Consider the following 17,365-nt stretch of genomic DNA (forward strand, 5'->3'; position numbering starts at 1 on the left):
GTTTTTCAAATATAGCTGAAAATTTTCCAATGGGGACCTATACATGGTTACATTTATAAAAGTACTATTACTTAGTTTGAATTCACATGCACATGCTTCTATATGTTGCTCTACACAAATTTTTTTTAGTTTCCAAACTTTATTCATTCATTTTCTCTCTAAATTGCACTTTTTAATAGAGCAGTAAGAATCTAATGAGCTACAAAACTGTATATACTGTTTCTGTAGCAAAAAAAGGATCAATATAGTACAAATATGATGTTAACTAATAATGAAACTGGATACACAAGTAATTAAGATGTACACATTTGTGGGTGACCATTGAAACTGGTGATCTACGCAACATTTTATTGTAAATTTAAGATCTTTTTCATCTGATCGATTTTTCTAAATATGGGGATAAGGTTCATTAGCATGTTACCTTTTCTGTGACGGCTGGAGTGTCACTGAGTCAGAGGTGACTCAAATGGCATCAAATGAAAAGACTTTCAGTGAGCAGCTAAACTTCTGAGGGGCACTTCCGACCAAATATGCCTTACACATATTACGAAATTTTTCATATTATAAACTTAGGTATCAGAACAAGTTGCTTGCATGTATACATAACTGCATAAAATACAGAATTAGTCAAAATGTTAAATTCAGTTCTATAGTCCACTAGTAAGTTTTGGGAGAATGTCGGTAGCCTGTTCTGCAGTTCTGGGCAAGTTTGCTAATGAATAGGATTTGCCACTGCCTCATTTCAACCTATTATGAAGAATCAAGTATGTAGCTGCATCATGTGGATGGCAATGATGAATGCTTGCACAGCACAGTGAGTGTGTCAGTACGTATTGAATGAAAAGAAAGGAGGTATGAAACACTTTTGAAAAGTACCATGGGACTGCTGAACTTATTGCTACTATCTGCTACACTGGTCACTGTGCACAGTGTTACATGGCCTCATTTTTGAGACATTTGCAATTTACATCAGAATGTTAGTACAAGGTCTGATGAACAAAAACTTTATACTCACCACCTCTCCTCATCGTGCCATACAAATACTGGTGATGTAACTTACTTCCATTATCAACATTACAAATAGCTATTTGTGGGTCTAATGTTAATGTACAAGCATACATCAATGATATCAGCTATGGTGCCAGGTAAAGAAACAGTGTGCTGACTTTTGGAAACATTATCTTTATGTAACTAAAAATTTAACTGAGTTCTGAAATTTCTATATGTTTATTTTTCTTTTCAATGTTAACTGATTTTGTGCACAAATAGGAAGATGTTTGTCCATGAAAGAAGAAAAAAGAAAGAAAAACTGAAAGCCAGTATTTCTCCTTTGAAATCTCTGAACCACTTATAGGTCAGCATTTAATATTACTCATCAAAACTGGAAAAAAGGTAGCCAGTTTGTATCAGATTTTCAATTATGAGCTTATTGATTGTCCTCTGCCTTTTATTTATTTTATTTGTAGACAAAAACAATACTAAAATAGCCTGTAACTATAAACAACAAACATTTCTGAGGAAAATGTCCCTCTCCATAGACTTCTGTTCTATTTCTCAAACAGTGTTGACATCTTATTCAGAAGATGATCAGTTTCACAACCCTGGCCTAAATCTCGAAGGAATATGTAGAAGGTGGAGTAAATTAGCAGCACAGAGACTGCTGGCTACAATAGGTTGATGCAAAGTCTATTTGAAAGGTGCAATAAATAAATAAATAAATAAAAACAGGGGGAGCAAATGTTGCAAAATTTTACTGGTGGAAAATAAACACTGTCCCACTATAAGAGACAGCACAGGTCTCAGTATCAGTGATGAAGCACACAAAGCACATCTTTAATGCAAATTATCGGATTCTTCCCAACAAATTAGCATTTCATCACATGAATTTTCTACAGTCATTATCAATTTACTATGCAGTACTACACATGCATGCTCTTACATGTAATTCTTTCTAAATTTAGTGGTAGACTGAGTGTGCTGGCTATCATCATGATGTTTCTGAAGTATTACCATTGATAAGCCTACCTCTTCACTTACACGACAAAAGTATACCTACCCAGGCAGCTTTGTGCTCATGGTAAGCTGCAGAGGGCGCCACTCTTGACATTTGAACTGCCATACCTGTGCAGTTCCATCCTTACTTCCAGTTATGAATCGCAGACCTGTGTTAGCCCATTGTATACTATCTACACGATCTGAGTGCCCTTCTACTTCCAATATTCTTGTTGGTCCATCTTCTGCACCCGCAGTCATTAAATAAATTCTGGATATGGAATTAGAAATGCATTAACTGAATATACAATGTTTATTCTAAAAACAAAAAAAATATTGTACAGAAAATGTTAAATTTGACAAATTACTGTCTTTAATATCCCAAATTCACAACAAAAATATTTTAAATAGAATATAATGAATCAACAAAGCAAATCCTTGTACAATGATAATGTATGGGGCAACTAAAAATAACTGATATACAAACCTGACGTGGTGGTCTGCACTTCCTGCAGCCAGGAACAAACCTCCTGGACTAAATGCAGCACAGATCATTTGTGCCTGTCCTGGTCTCATTCGTTCATTGTAAACAATTGGCTTCGGGCTGGACAAAAATGAAATTAGTACATTCAAAATCATGTTTTGATGAAATGAATTTTCATAATGTTTCTATTCTTGTTGGAAAAGATTAAGTTTTGATCCTGAAGTTTACCTAGCATACTAAATACCTGATGCAATTTCATGATTCCAATCAGTCACGGTTTACTTCTGCGCATGAGATATAACTGTACCTCTGCCAGTCACCATCAGGCTATGTCAACCAAGACTGGTTTAGGCATCCCAAGTTGCACTACTTAGTAGCTTGCTATACACATTTCACAGATGTACAACAATTTTAATAATAAGACTAATGACATTACCCAATGACACACGTAGTGCCTTCAATGTCAGTGTGGCATGGCTTATATAGGTTAACCTACATGCACTGTGGCAGGGTGTTGTAATGAGCACCAATGTTGAACTAGCTTTTTGCAGTGCACCAAGTCTGCTACTTCCAAAGACTGTATCCCCAGAGAACATTCAATGGAATATGAGAAACTAATAATTTCCACTAGCATATGATTGTTTTAGGACTCCATTATTACAGAGCCCATGGAGATATGTATTGCAGAATAGCTTATCAATTTAATACTTTTTATAACATAGGTAGTATGTAGAATCCTGTCATTTTCACTAGCTGCTCTCTGCATAGATGAGAGAAGATAATGAAGGTTACAATGAGTGGCAACTCACTGCACTAACACCATTGTTAGCACTGTGTGTCACTGGGTAGTGTGGCTAGTATTGTTATTATGATCATGACAAAGGGACCAAATGTATAAAATGCACTACTAAATAATGTGGTAAGGAAATGAATCTCATACAAAGGGTAGCTCATATCAAGTTGTCTTATAACAACCTCAACAACTGGATCAGGCATCAGCAGAGTGTGTGTGTGTGTGTGTGTGTGTGTGTGTGTGTGTGTGTGTGTGTGTGTGTGTGTCCTACTTCTGAGGAAGAGCTTTGTCCGATAATTTAATCTACTTTTAAATGTTCTTTAAATGTTCCTGTTTCCCTGCTCAGCATCTCTTCTATACGGTGAGTCAATAATTAGTAGGTCATATTATACGTTTTACCTACTTATATGAAAGGCTCTTCTTTTGCCAGGTTAACCCTTTCGCTGCTACAGATGTGCTCTCTGCATTCCGTGCTGAGGTAGCTTTTGTTATGGCTGTACTGCCAGCCAAATGCTGGAGCCTGTGCTGAGAGACAGTGTTCCAGGCACTATTAAATATTTATTTTCCAATTTTTTGAAAACTATTAAGTGAAAAGATTTTTGTACGGCTTACAGTGTGGTATCTTCACTCGATAAAGAACTAAATTTCTTTTCGTTATCTGTCATACTTACTGTGCTGCATAGAATTACGTAAAACACTACATGAAATTAATGAATTTGCAAAGGTAAAAACAAATTGCATAAACTTTGCATATGGTTGATTTTAGGTCATACATTGCAGTGAATTAAATGTAGATAAGATACCAAAATTTTATTTAAAATCGAGAACAAAATGATATCTTATTTTTTTTCTCAAGTTATTGGGTTTTACATCTGACGGATGGTTGGGCACAACGCACCCAGTTCCGTTCATGTGGACTTGCAAGCTGCTATGAAGTACTTATCATCCATGTTTAAGAAAACTATTAGGTGAAAAATTTGACTTTTGCACATCTTACAGTCTGACATATTTGCTTGATAAATTAGTGAATTTCTTTCTGTTATATGCCATAATTACTGTGCTGCATCAAGTTAAGTAAAACACTGTGCAAAATTGTCAAGATTTTGCAGAGGTAAAACCACATTGTGTAAACTTTGCGAACAGTTGATTTTAGCTCACAATGCAGTGATTAAAATGTAGATACAAAATCGTACTTGCATATCGTGAATCATGTGGTCATAACGATCATCATACCTCTCAAATGATTCAAGATACTGAAATGAGAATTTTTGCAAATGATAACATGCAATGAGGCACATACGATGTACGATAAATACTCTAAACTTTTTTATTCACCAAGATATGGAAGTAACTCGGCCACAGCAGTGAGAGGACAGCAACTCTGAGTGCATTCAGACGTCCATAGTGCTGTAGGAAAACCCAAGCGGTGCTCAAATACACATCCACAATGCCTGGGGAATGGCATAGCAGGACGTATATACATGCCCATAGCAGCGAAAGGGTTGAAGTATTCTTTATCCTGAAATCCTTTGTTGTGTGATTATTGGTAAAATTCTGTACACCACTGTCAAATACTAACTGAATTATATCTAATTACAACTTCACAGTCCCCTCTCATGAAAGTGGAAACAAGACAGGTAGTTGTTTCAAATATCAACCACCATCATTATCCACTGTTATCAAGAAACATTTCACGTGGTTTGAGAGTCGCCATATGTCTCCCTCTGATTATCTTTTCTGTTGTTATATCATCATTCTCAAGAGTTTTTGCTTTCATCATCTAGCAAACAGGTTTATTTGCTCCTGATCGCAGTTCAGGTAGATATCTGAGGTACCAAACTACATCCCACACTTCCATTACATTGGTGTACCATACCATATAACATTTTAAAATTTCAGTGACCCTTACTTATTGGTTACTGCTTGTCATAATGGTGCAACTGGACATGTTAACCGATATGATGGGATATCAAGACTAGATTGTGTCATTGTACTTTAATTTTTCTATTCTCTCCCCCCCCTCTATCTTATGATGATGATGATTTACTTTGACATAAGCTCATGAACACTTCAGCACAGTATTGAAAATTTACTGGGTACTAACAAATTAGGATGAAGCTACACTCATGCTCATAAATTAAGGATAATGCTGATACATGGTGAAACAACGCTCTGGTGGGCAGTTTGCGCATTTAAATCACCTCGGAGTATGACCATGTGGTGCATCTGCCCTGCGGTCATCACACGGTGGCGCTGGCAGCAGTCCACATACGCAGAGGTGTGTTGGTGCACGTCAGAGTACGGTGCAGTGAGTAAGTGTGCAGACGTTTTCAGACATGCTAATGGTGACTGTGTGTTGAAAATGGCTCAAAGAACACATATTGATGACGTTATGAGGGGTAGAAGACTAGGGTGACTGGAGGCTTGTCAAACACAGCAGGTCATAGCACGGGTCCTCTGTGTGCCCCAAAGTGTGATGTCACGATTATGGCAATGATTCCAGCAGATGGGAAACGTGTCCAGGCACTACAGTACAGGATGTCCACAGTGTACAACACCACAAGAAGACTGATATCTCACCATCAGTGCCCGCAGATGGCCAAGGAGTACAGCAGGTAGCCTTGCTTGGGACCTTACTGCAGCCACTGGAACAGTTGTCTCCAGGTACACAGTCTACAGACTACTGAACAGACACAGTTTATTCACCCGGAGACCTGCAAGGCGCATTCCACTGACGCCTGATCACAGGAGAGCCCGTAAAGCTTGGTGTCAAGAACACAGTACATGGTCATTGGAACAGTGGTCCCAGGTTACGTTCATGGACGAGTCCAGGTATAGTTTGAACAGCGATTCTTGCCAGGTTCTCATCTGGTGTGAACCAGGAACCAAATACCAACCCCTTAATGTCCTTGAAAGGGACCAGTCTAGAGGTTGTGGTGTGATGGTGTGGGGTGGGATTATGATTGGTGCACGTACACCCCTGCATGTCTTTGATAGAGGAACTGTAACAGGTCAGGTGTATCGGGACGTCATTTTGAACCCCTATGTCCGCCTTTTCAGGGGTGCAGTGGGTCCCACCTTCCTCCTGATGGATGATAATGATGGCCCCATCAAGCTGCCATCGTGGAGGAGTACCTTGAAACCGAAGATATCAGGTGAATGGAGTGGCCTGCCTGTTCTCCAGACCTAAACCCCATTGAGCACATCTGGAATGCTCTCAGTCGACGTATCGCTGCACGTCTTCAAACCCATAGGACACTTCAGGAGCTCCGACAGGCACTGGTGCAAGAAAGGGAGGCTATACCCCAGCAGCTGCTCAACCACCTGATCCAAAGTATGCCAACCCGTTGTGCAACCTATGTACATGTGCATGGTGATCATATCCCATATTGATGTTGGGTTACATGTGCAGGAAACAGTGGCGTTTTGTACCACATGTGATTTGGGACGGTTTTCTAAACTTATCACCAATACTGTGGACTTACAAATCTGTGTCGTGTGTGTTCCCTATGTGCCTATGTTATTAGCACCAGTTTTGTGTAGTGCCACGTAGTGTGGCATCACATTCTGCAATTATCCTTAATTTATGAGCATGAGTGTAGATATATCTCTTGTTAAAGGGAATTTAGTTTTCAAATACAAAATCATCTTATAACATTCACATTTCACACATTAGCATCTTTAAATGAAACTATTTTCATTGTGGTATGTATTTTACATAACTAACAAGAACTAAACGAATAACTCCAAATATTTTATTACAACTAATATAACATACATAAAATTATATTTTCTCCTGCTAAGGCGGTGATAAATCCAAAATGCAACTGATCCATCAGTACTTGTTGTAACTACATAACGCATATCGTACTTTATCATAGGACTGAAATGGACTGATGTAATCATTCCTGTATGCCCCGTCAATACTGCCACCTGTGGGCCAAAAGAATTAGTTTTTTTTTAAATAAACAGTTATAGAAATATCCACAAAGTTGTTAAAAATTAAAATTATAAATTCAATCAGCAATCATAAAGCCACTTGAGTGCTTACGGGGGCAGATGTTTGAAGACTCCATATTCTCAGTATCTTATCCAAGCTCCCAGCTGCCAAAAGTGTGTTTTCTACATTTACAGCTATATCTGTTATTTCTGATGATGCCCCTCTCAATGTTGCCAACAAACGTCCATCTATGGCACTCCATATTTTCACCAAAAGGTCATCAGCACCCTGTAGAAATGAGATTAAATGTGTTGAATAGCTCAGTGCACAAAAATAATGTGTAAATTTATACAATGAATAAGGAAGACATAACCGGTAGCTAAGCAGTGCGGCATAGCATGCAAACTGGGACTACAATTAAACCAGATAACTTGGGAGAGCTAAACAAATGCAGACTTGATTGGCCAGTTGAGAAAACGAAAACTACTGTTATTAGCCTGTTCTATCTTTCAGAAAAACTGTATATCTTGGATGCCATAATATGGAGATCAGTCATAATGTTCTCTGGTTGGACAGGAAAAGCAGAGTTGAATGTTGGCAGACACCTTTATAACATCTGGTAGCAGTTCCAAATCCCAATGAATTGTGCCTATTATTTAATTACTACCAAGCAAGGGCTAGAATTTATGCTTGCTTTGGCACTGAGGGCATTAGATATGAAGTACAAGTTCAGCTAGAGAAATGTGAAAAATGAAATCAGATATGGCTTTGTTAAATGAACGATCCTAATATGCACTTTAAGCAATTTAGTTAAACCACAAAAACTCAAATTATGGATTGCCAAAAAGGGATTTGAGTGCCACTCTCTCCAAATATGAATTTACTGTCTCATCCACTGGTTCACCTCATTTTGTTATTAATGTCATGTAAGTGGAAAGGAGGAGAAAACAATAAAAAGAGGGAGAATTTATTTTGTCACTTTAATTACATTAACATACGGTTACGTTTTATAAAGGCAGACTCTCGACAAGGAAACTGTCTTTACAGTAATATGCGGATAGTGCAATAAAAGGAAAGTGAGCTAATCCTACACACACAATATTCACATATTTTATGAGCCTAAATAAAGTCATGCAAGCTCATCAGAAAAGATTGCTATCTAGTGACGCAAAAACGACAGCATAAGAACCAAGAGTGACTGAAAAATGTATACATACATAAAATTAAAAAAAAAAAATTAAAAATGGAAAACCCTAAAGGCACCAATTTGTTCACTCCATTTAACAGGTTTCAAACAAGTTTCAAACTCTGGGATTAACGGTTAATAATGTGATGCTGAACAGAAAGAGGATGAACTGTAATGGTCAGTCCAGGGACCTGACCCCTGCCCAATATGACTACAAGCTTATTAACATTTACATCCACACTCCACAAACCACTGAAGAGTGAGGCAGAGGTTATTTCCCAATGTACCATATATAAAGGTTTCCTTCTGTCCCATTCACATATGGAGCACAGGAAAAATGATTGCATAAACACCTCTACACACGCAAATATGTCTAACCCTGTCATTGCACATCCTACAGGAGTAATACATAGGAGACTACAGAATATTTCTAGATTCTTAAGAGTAGGTCTTTAAACTTCTTAAGTAGGCTTCCAATGGATAGTTGGTGCCTATTTTTAAGTGTCTGCAAGTTCAAGTTATTCAGAATTTTTGTGACATTCTCTCAGAAATAAAACAAACCTGTGCCCATTTGTCCTACCTTTCTTTGCATATGTTTAGTATCCCCTGTTAGTCCTGTTTGGTGAGTGTCTCAAATGCTTGAGCAATATCCTAGGATCCATCACATATAAATAATCTCCTCTATAGACTGCCTACATTTTAGCAGTGTTCTACTGATGAGCTGTAGTCTGCCACCAACTTTACATACAAATGAGCCTATGTGACGACTCCATTTCGTATCCCAGTGCCTACGTATCAAAGTAGGAGAAAAGGAAGAAAACAGTTGCATGCATCTTGTGTGAAGTATTAGAGTATTTCCAGAGCAGCAGAGACAGTGATAACGGCAACATAGGATGTATTTGTTGGAAGCGCGCGCGTGTGTAGAATAATAATTTATTTAGTCAACAAATGCTTAATAATTCTTTTGATGTATATTACAACAAACAAAACGCTAATCTACCACATGACTTAGGAAACTGTCCTTGTCATTGATCATGTTCACAATTTTTTACAGCGATGGTTTGACTACTTTCATTACTAGCATTATCAGGATTATTTAATAAGCTTTGTGTTGTTTATTACAGTGTAAAGCATCATAAATGGGAATTATATTCATTATTTTTTGCTCAATGAATCAGTACTACTCTTACACCTGTATCTTCACATGGGGGGAGGAAGGGGAGAGAGAGATGATGATGACGATGATGATGATGATGATGATGATGATTGGTTTGTGAGGCACTCAATGATGTGGTTATTAGTGGCCGATCTAGTATGCAGTGCCAGAATTTGCTGGTGGTAATTAATTTTTTTTTTTAGCTGTGATGTTTTGTGTATTTATGGAGTATTGAATGTGATTTAATTTATGTAGGGATGATTGATTTGTGGACTTTTGGGATTGTGGTTTTATTTTTCGCAGTTGTAGGTTTTTTTGGCATCAGTAGTTGTGGTGGACCTATATAGGTCACCGGAAATGACCAATTCCCATTTTCATTTTCATAGTTGTACGTGTCGATGTTTTGGTATCGTCATCTGAGGTTGACCTATGCAGGTCAAGGGAAATGTCCGATTCCAATTTTCGTACTTTTAGTTGTGGGTACTGGTGTTTTGGTATGGTCACCTATGGTTGACCTATATTGTTCAAGGGAAGTGTCCGATTCCTGCAGATTTTTGTTGGTGTAGCAGAATGCTGTATTTTTTTTCTTTTTGTTCTTTTTTTTTTTTTTTTTTTTTTTACTAGCTTGGCCTCACCCTAAAACCCCCAACTTCCCGCAGTTGTCCCATTGGTTTGATTGTATTTTTGGTGGGAGATGTTATTGTATTATTTATCTGTATCTTCGTGTTTGTTGCCATGTGTATGTAGTGACGTCATACACACACTTAAAATAGCCATTTCCGGCATATTGATGACGGGTGGAATCAGACACTTCTGTATCAAAAAGTCTTTCAAACACACTGTAAACCGTGCTTTATCTGAAACCAAGTTTTTAATAGTTGCTGACTTGCTGGCACTTTATTGAAAATGCATGTTCCTGAATATTGGACCCCTTTTGGATCAAGGTAAGTGATTTTAGGTCTTTATGTAGAGTGCTGTTCCTATTTCTAGTACTGGTATTATGTATTGAGCTATTGGTTGGAAATACTTATAACAAATTTCATTAAGGAATAAATATATTAGGAAGCAGTGGTTAGAATACAAAGTTCCTTGAACAGGTTCCTACATGATGTTCTTGAATTTATACCACAAACAATTTTTATTACACGCTTTTACATGCGAAAAACTTTTGCTACGTTTGGTGAGTTACCACAGAATATGCTCCCTTATGAAATAATAGAGCGAAAAAATGTGGTATGTCCTTCCCAACCGAATTTATTATAGAGTTGTAGTCCCAGAAATGTAACACTGTCAACCTTTTTGATCTGCATGTCTTCATATGTTATAAACATGCTGTAGCTGGAGAAATCGAGCAGTTTCCAAATCTCACATAAAACTTGGATTAGCGTACTCACACTTTCCCCAATAGGACTATCTTTTATAGCACAGGAGTAAACGAATCTGTCACACTACGTATATTTCTTGTTGTATTACAAGGCTGTACACTTTATTCTATTAAGTGAGCAGCACAAGAAATTAAGCTTCGAATTTAACCTACAGTATTCAGTTTACATACTACTTCATACTTAAAAACGCACGTTGTTAACATTTTACTTAAACAGTGCTGTGACGAAGTTCCGCGTACTTTCTGTTGCAGCTGCGAAGATAATATTTCTAATAGCGACCGATAACCTACAAACATATAATATGAAACACTAATAATCATTCTAACATCAACTAAAATTTACCCGGAGTTAATAAGCTAAGGTTATGACACAATTCATACGACATTCCTGCCATTTCATACTACTCGCAGTTATACTGATGGATTCCAACTATGTCGTTATTTAACTGCAGCCCCTCGGAGTATTCGGTATTCGCTATCGAAAAATAACTTTGCAGTTATTAATAACCGTTACAAATAATGGTTATCAAAGAATAACTGGAACTGTGATAACGGTTACTCCAGAATAACCGTTTGGCGCACCTCTAATGAGTAGATTCAGATAAGGGAGGGAAAAAAATGTGCATCACATCTTGATTAAAAAGCAGAATTGGTGGCAGGACACATCCCGAGGCATAGATGAATTGTTAACTTGTTAATGGAAGGAAATGTGAGTGTGTGTGTGTGTGGGGGGGGGGGGGGGGGACCAAGGGATGAATATAGTAAGCAGGTTCAAACGGATGTTGGTCACAGTGGTTATTCAGAGATGGGGAAGCTTGTACAGTATAGACTAGCAAGAAGAGCTGAATCAAACCAGTCTTTGGACAGAAGATCAAGCAGGGACAATGACGACCAATAAGTTTGTGATGTATTTTTTGTGACTATCTGGTTTCTTGACTGGTGATTTCAATAAAGTTCTTGATGTAATTTGTGTGTTTGAAATTATCAATCAAGAAAACAGACAGAGTAACAAAATATTACAAAACAAACACAGATTACACAAGACCACCAACAATACCACTAGCAAAGATTACTGAAATTACAGCATGATGAACAAAACTAAAATTAAATATGTTTATTCCATTAACTAGGATTGGTAACAAATAAATCCAAATCATTTGCAATTTCTCACAAGTCTATTGCATGTACAGCTTTTGAATGTGCCACTTCAAAGTGATGGACTTTAATACCTCACTGAAGTAGAGGTGTACTTCAGTTCTCTTCTGCACTGTACAGCCTGAGAACAGATCATGTCAGAATGGTATTTCTCACCTTTAGTGATTTTTTATATGTAGGACTAGAGCATCAACTTAAACGAAAATAAATAAGCCTGAGTTGTTAAATGTAGAGACATTTATTTAACTCCAGTTTTATTCTGTGGCCTGCTCACCTTTTCAGTAGGTAACTCCAACTCATTTACATGGTTCAAAATTAGGGGCATCATTTTAATGAAACAGGTAATACTGAAGAGTCAATTAGTTTCCTTTTCTCAATCACACCATTTGATTTGTCTTTATATTCCTCCATCTATCGACTACATTTGCTTCTAAGCTTTCCAGTCTTATCTGCCCCAAGTCACTCTCAGAGTTTTGAAAAAGGAGAACTGTAAATCTGCTATGACTACAAAAACAGCTGAAGAACTCTAAATATGGCAAATGGACGATTCAACAAGCTACAGTCATCTTTTATACAGGGTGACCAAAATAAACCTGGCCCAAAAAGTATTTCATGTGCCCTAAAAAAGACAACCCTGCAAATATGTTCTTGAATAACTGTGGCCATTTCACAAATGCGGCTAAAAAGTATGTTACAATATGGCAACTAGTAAGCGGTCTAATGAAGCACGACATTGGTTGCTAGCATACTCTCAGAATTTACACATTTTTTGCATGAGACCGGTCATGTAAATTGTGACTATGCTACATGCCAGACAATTGTAGTTCACTCACACACACACACACACACACACACACACACACACACACACTTAGAGAAATTAAATGGAAATGCTTGAATCCTAGGAAGAAATATGGCATAGTTCTCATGAAACCTTGTTGGATACATTTAGAAAACTTGTTTCTGATGAAGATTGTGAGAGCATAATGCTGCCACCAACATATATCTTCCTCAAGGCCCACAGGAAAAAGACAAAAATTTAGGGTGTGTACAGAGGCATACAGTCATCTTCCTTCATTTAATACATAAATGGAATAGGGAAAAAACTCAACAATATTAGTATGCTGTACCTTCGCCATGCACTGTACACTGCCTTGGGGGTATTCATGTAGATACAGATCCACATGATCCACCAAGGGAAACAATGTGGCCTTTCTCATGATCATAAGATGTGGTTGTGTGTCACGAGGCTCTGAGAAAGTCAATCAGTGTAACACAATGTAACTATACACTGAAGCCAGATATTTTATACTGTTCGTGATTCAGAAAGTTGATTAGTTAATGTGTGTGCCTGTCTAGCATGCTTAGCTACTTTAGTCGACAGATTGCAGTACAGGAATGACAAGGGTCTGGATGCACATTCTAATTCATCAAACAGCCTTAATTTGTCAGATGGTTATGAAATAATCTATCTGATGCGTAACTTTAGCATGGTTGCTCAACTGTGTATCATTTAAAAAATGGATAGTTTACACAAAGAAAAAATTACTATCAGCGGCGTATAATTACAAACAACTGAGAATAACTCATATTACAGGATTCTGAAATGCATTCACTATTAACTATTTTCCACTGTTTCCATTTCTTGTTCTTAATTTTGTTGCACAGTGTATTAAGTCTCAGTCAAAACAGGTAATATTTTTGCATAATAGCTACCAACCAGCCCAATTTACTTTTATCTCTCGGTGCTCTCCTGAATGAAGCATGGAAGAAGAGAATGTCTAGATAGCTAATTTTGTATTTCTGATAAATGTGTAAATCATATACAGTGTTATTAAAAATTGTCTAGATTCTTTCAAGTGATTGTAAAAAAAATGTTTATATTGAGGTAAGGTATTACACGAGTATGTGTATGGATACAGTAACTCAAGAAGTTTTTTTGGTTACAGAGATTTCCAGCCACAGGGCTGCCATGCCAATGGAGAAGGCATTTTCCGTTATGGATCTCTGCAATAGCAAGTCCATAGTCCAGTATGTTGGAAATTCAGGACCACATTGAAAAGGTTCCACCTACCAGAACAATCAATTTATAAGTACAAAAGTTTAAGGAAACAAGTGTCTTTGTCAAGATGGACACAGGGCAGCAATGACCGACACCAATATGGACACTTTGGGGCAAGTGTAGACCGAACTGGACTATAGACTGGTAATTTATGGTTCGTACATTGAACATTTTATGAACATGACACAAAATATTTCTTGAGTTGTTTTTTCTATACATATACTGAATATAATATCTTACATCAATACAAACATTTTCACCATCATTTGAAAGTGTGTAGATCATTTTGAATAACATTAAAATTATATTTATAATTTTAGAGACCTTATCGGATGTTGACCTCCACAATTTTGCAAGTAATTATGTTATATAAAATATGATTCATTTTTCGTAAGTCTCCTACTGAAGTCCCCGGCTGCCACAACATACTTATGTTCTTCAAACATGTCTGATGTAGTGTATCCAAGGTTCTCGGGTGTCCAGCTGGATCCGATCGTCGAAGTTCCACGATATTTCGGCAAATAACTGTTCTGCCATCATCAGGTGGTGCTGATGGAATGATCTGTCTGCGCTGTGTCTGTGGTATTTATGCCCGCGGGGTCCCGAGTCGTACCCCGGAGTGGACGGCCGGCGGGGTGCCGCATGGTGGGAGGGGTGGGGGTAGCTGCAGCCACGCCTGCTGGTAGGCACAGTTCATATCCGTCCACCTTGGCAGAAGGATCTCGCGTCCGCTCATGCCGTAGCTCCTTGATGGTGTTTAATAATGGTGTCCAGGCCTTGTTAAGTTGAAACCCAGTGTCCCTGTTGATGAGGTTATCTCTTACTTGAATTTTTATGGCCTCCTTGTAGATACTGTCCCAGTAGGCACTTGTGGCCGTCAGGATTTTAGTATTTTCGAAATTTGCTGTGTGTCCGGTTTCAATGCAGTGTTCTGCTAGGGCCGAATGGCTGGGTTGGCGTAGGCGGGTGTGACGTTCGTGTTCCTTGCATCGGTCCTCAACCGTGCGAACTGTTTGGCCGATGTAGGATTTGCCACAGCCGCACGGGATTTTGTATACATCCACTTTCTTAAGGCGTACTTCATCTTTTGCAGTTCCTAGTAGGTCACGAATCTCTGCTGGTGGTCAGAAGACAGTGTCAATCTTTTGTCGCGTTAACAGTCTCCCTATTTTTTACGACACATTGCCAGCAAACAGCAGAAAGGCCAGAGTTCGCTTCTCTTCTTTGAGTTGTTCTTCATCTCAGTTCTTTGTGCACTTCTGTTGTCGGAAAGCCCTTTGGATTTGGCGGTTGCCATACCCATTCTTGCGGAACATGGTCTCCAGGTGTTTGAGTTCTGTTGGTAAGTTCTGTTCATCAGAGAGAGACTGTGCCCTCTGTACCAAAGTGTTGAGCATCCCATTAAGCTGTGCCGGATGGTGGCAGCTGGAGGCGTGTAGGTACAGGTCAGTGTGTGTAGGCTCGCACACTTTGACCTAGTGAGCCATCAGACCTATGTTCCACTAGGACATCAAGAAAGGGTAGTTTTCCATCTTTCTCAGTCTCCATGGTAAACTGAATGTTACTGTGCACCGAATTCAGATGTTGTAGAAAAATCTGCAGCTGTTCCAGTCCATGTGGCTAGATGACGAACGTGTCATCCACATAGCGAAAGAAGCATACAGGTTTCAGTTCGGCGGCTTCCAGTGCTTCCTCTTCGAAACTCTCCATGAACAGGTTGGCCACCACTGGGGAGAGCGGGCTCCTCACGGCCACTCCGTTGGTCTGCTCATAGTATTGACCGTTGAAGACAAAGTACGTAGATGTTAACACATGCCTGAACAGTTGTGTCAGTTCAGGCCCGAATTTCTCACTGATTAAGTAGAGAGAATCTTCCAGCATGACACATGTGAATAATTAGACGACATCGAAGCTAACCATGATGTCAGATTCTTGTACTGTCATCTCCTTCAGGCAGCCAATGAAGTCTGTTGAGTTCCGGTTATGGTGCACGCATTTCCCCACATAAGGTCTTAGCATGCCCGCTAAGTGCTGCGCCAAAAGATACGTCGGTGCCCCTATGTTGCTGACTATGGGTCGCATCCCTTCTTTGTGCATTTTTGGGAGACCATATATCCTCGGAGCTACCGCCGAACGTTGGCAAAGTCTTTTGATGTCCTTGACCTCCAGCGCACCAATTTTCAGCAAGGTGGCGGTGCTTTGTTGCATCTTCCTGGTCGGGTCTGTGTTGATTTTCTGATATGCTGGATCGTCTAGCAATTGTAGCATCTTCTGTTCGTAGTCGCGTCTCTCACGGATGACTGTGGCATTTCCTTTGTCAGCAGGAAGAATGACTATCTCCTTATTGTCTCTGAGGGCTCGTAGTGCTGCTCTTTCTGCTCCCGAGATGTTTCTTCTGGCCGGTGTTGCCCTTACAACATTCGAGGACAAGGACATCAAAATGTGCGCACCATAACCGGAACTTGACAGACTTCACTGGCCACCTGAAGGAGATGACAGTACAAGAATCTGACATCATGGTCAGCTTCGATGTCGTCTCATTATTCACATGTGTCATGCTGGAAGATTCTCTCCACTTAATCAGTGAGAAATTCGGGCCTGAACTGACACAACTGTTCAGGCACGTGTTAACATCTATGTACTTTGTCTTCAATGGTCAATACTATGAGCAGCCCGCTCTCCCCAGTGGTGGCCAACCTGTTCATGGAGAGTTTCGAAGAGGAACCACTGGAAGCCGCCGAACTGAAACCTGTATGCTTCTTTCGCTACATGGGTGTCACGTTCGTCATCTGGCCACATGGACAGGAACAGCTGCAGATTTTTCTACATCTGAATTCGGTGCACAGTAACATTCAGTTTACCATGGAGACTGAGAAAGATGGAAAACTACCCTTTCTTGATGTCCTAGAGGAACGTAGGTCTGATGGCTCACTGTGTCACAGTGTGTACTGCAAGCCTACACAAACTGACCTGTACCTACATGCCTCTAGTTGCCACCATCCGGCGCAGCTTAATGGAATGCTCAACACCTTGGTACATAGAGCACACTCTATCTCTGATGAACAGAACTTGCCAACGGAACTCAAACACCTGAAGACCGTGTTCCGCAAGAATGGGTATGGCAACCGCCAAATCCAAAGGGCCTTCCGACAACAGAAGTGCACCAAGAACCGAGTTGAAGAACAACCCAAAGAAGAGAAGCGAACTCTGGCC

The 17,365-nt window shown here is 39.2% G+C and overlaps 1 protein-coding gene across 1 annotated transcript in view; it reads right to left on the reverse strand.

Annotated features, from left to right (window-relative positions):
* The window catches only part of LOC126183565 (PH-interacting protein), a 273,245-nt gene that overhangs the window by 124,353 nt on the left and 131,527 nt on the right, over positions 1 to 17,365 (reverse strand). The window contains exons 8-11 of the mRNA XM_049925643.1: positions 7,321 to 7,497; positions 7,048 to 7,202; positions 2,480 to 2,596; positions 2,057 to 2,263 (exon numbers count right to left, since the gene is read on the reverse strand). Coding sequence (XP_049781600.1) covers positions 2,057 to 2,263; positions 2,480 to 2,596; positions 7,048 to 7,202; positions 7,321 to 7,497 — 656 coding nt within the window. The remainder of the gene's footprint in view (positions 1 to 2,056; positions 2,264 to 2,479; positions 2,597 to 7,047; positions 7,203 to 7,320; positions 7,498 to 17,365) is intronic.

This window comes from Schistocerca cancellata, chromosome 4 (genome assembly GCF_023864275.1).
Source record: "Schistocerca cancellata isolate TAMUIC-IGC-003103 chromosome 4, iqSchCanc2.1, whole genome shotgun sequence".
Taxonomy (NCBI): domain Eukaryota; kingdom Metazoa; phylum Arthropoda; class Insecta; order Orthoptera; family Acrididae; genus Schistocerca; species Schistocerca cancellata.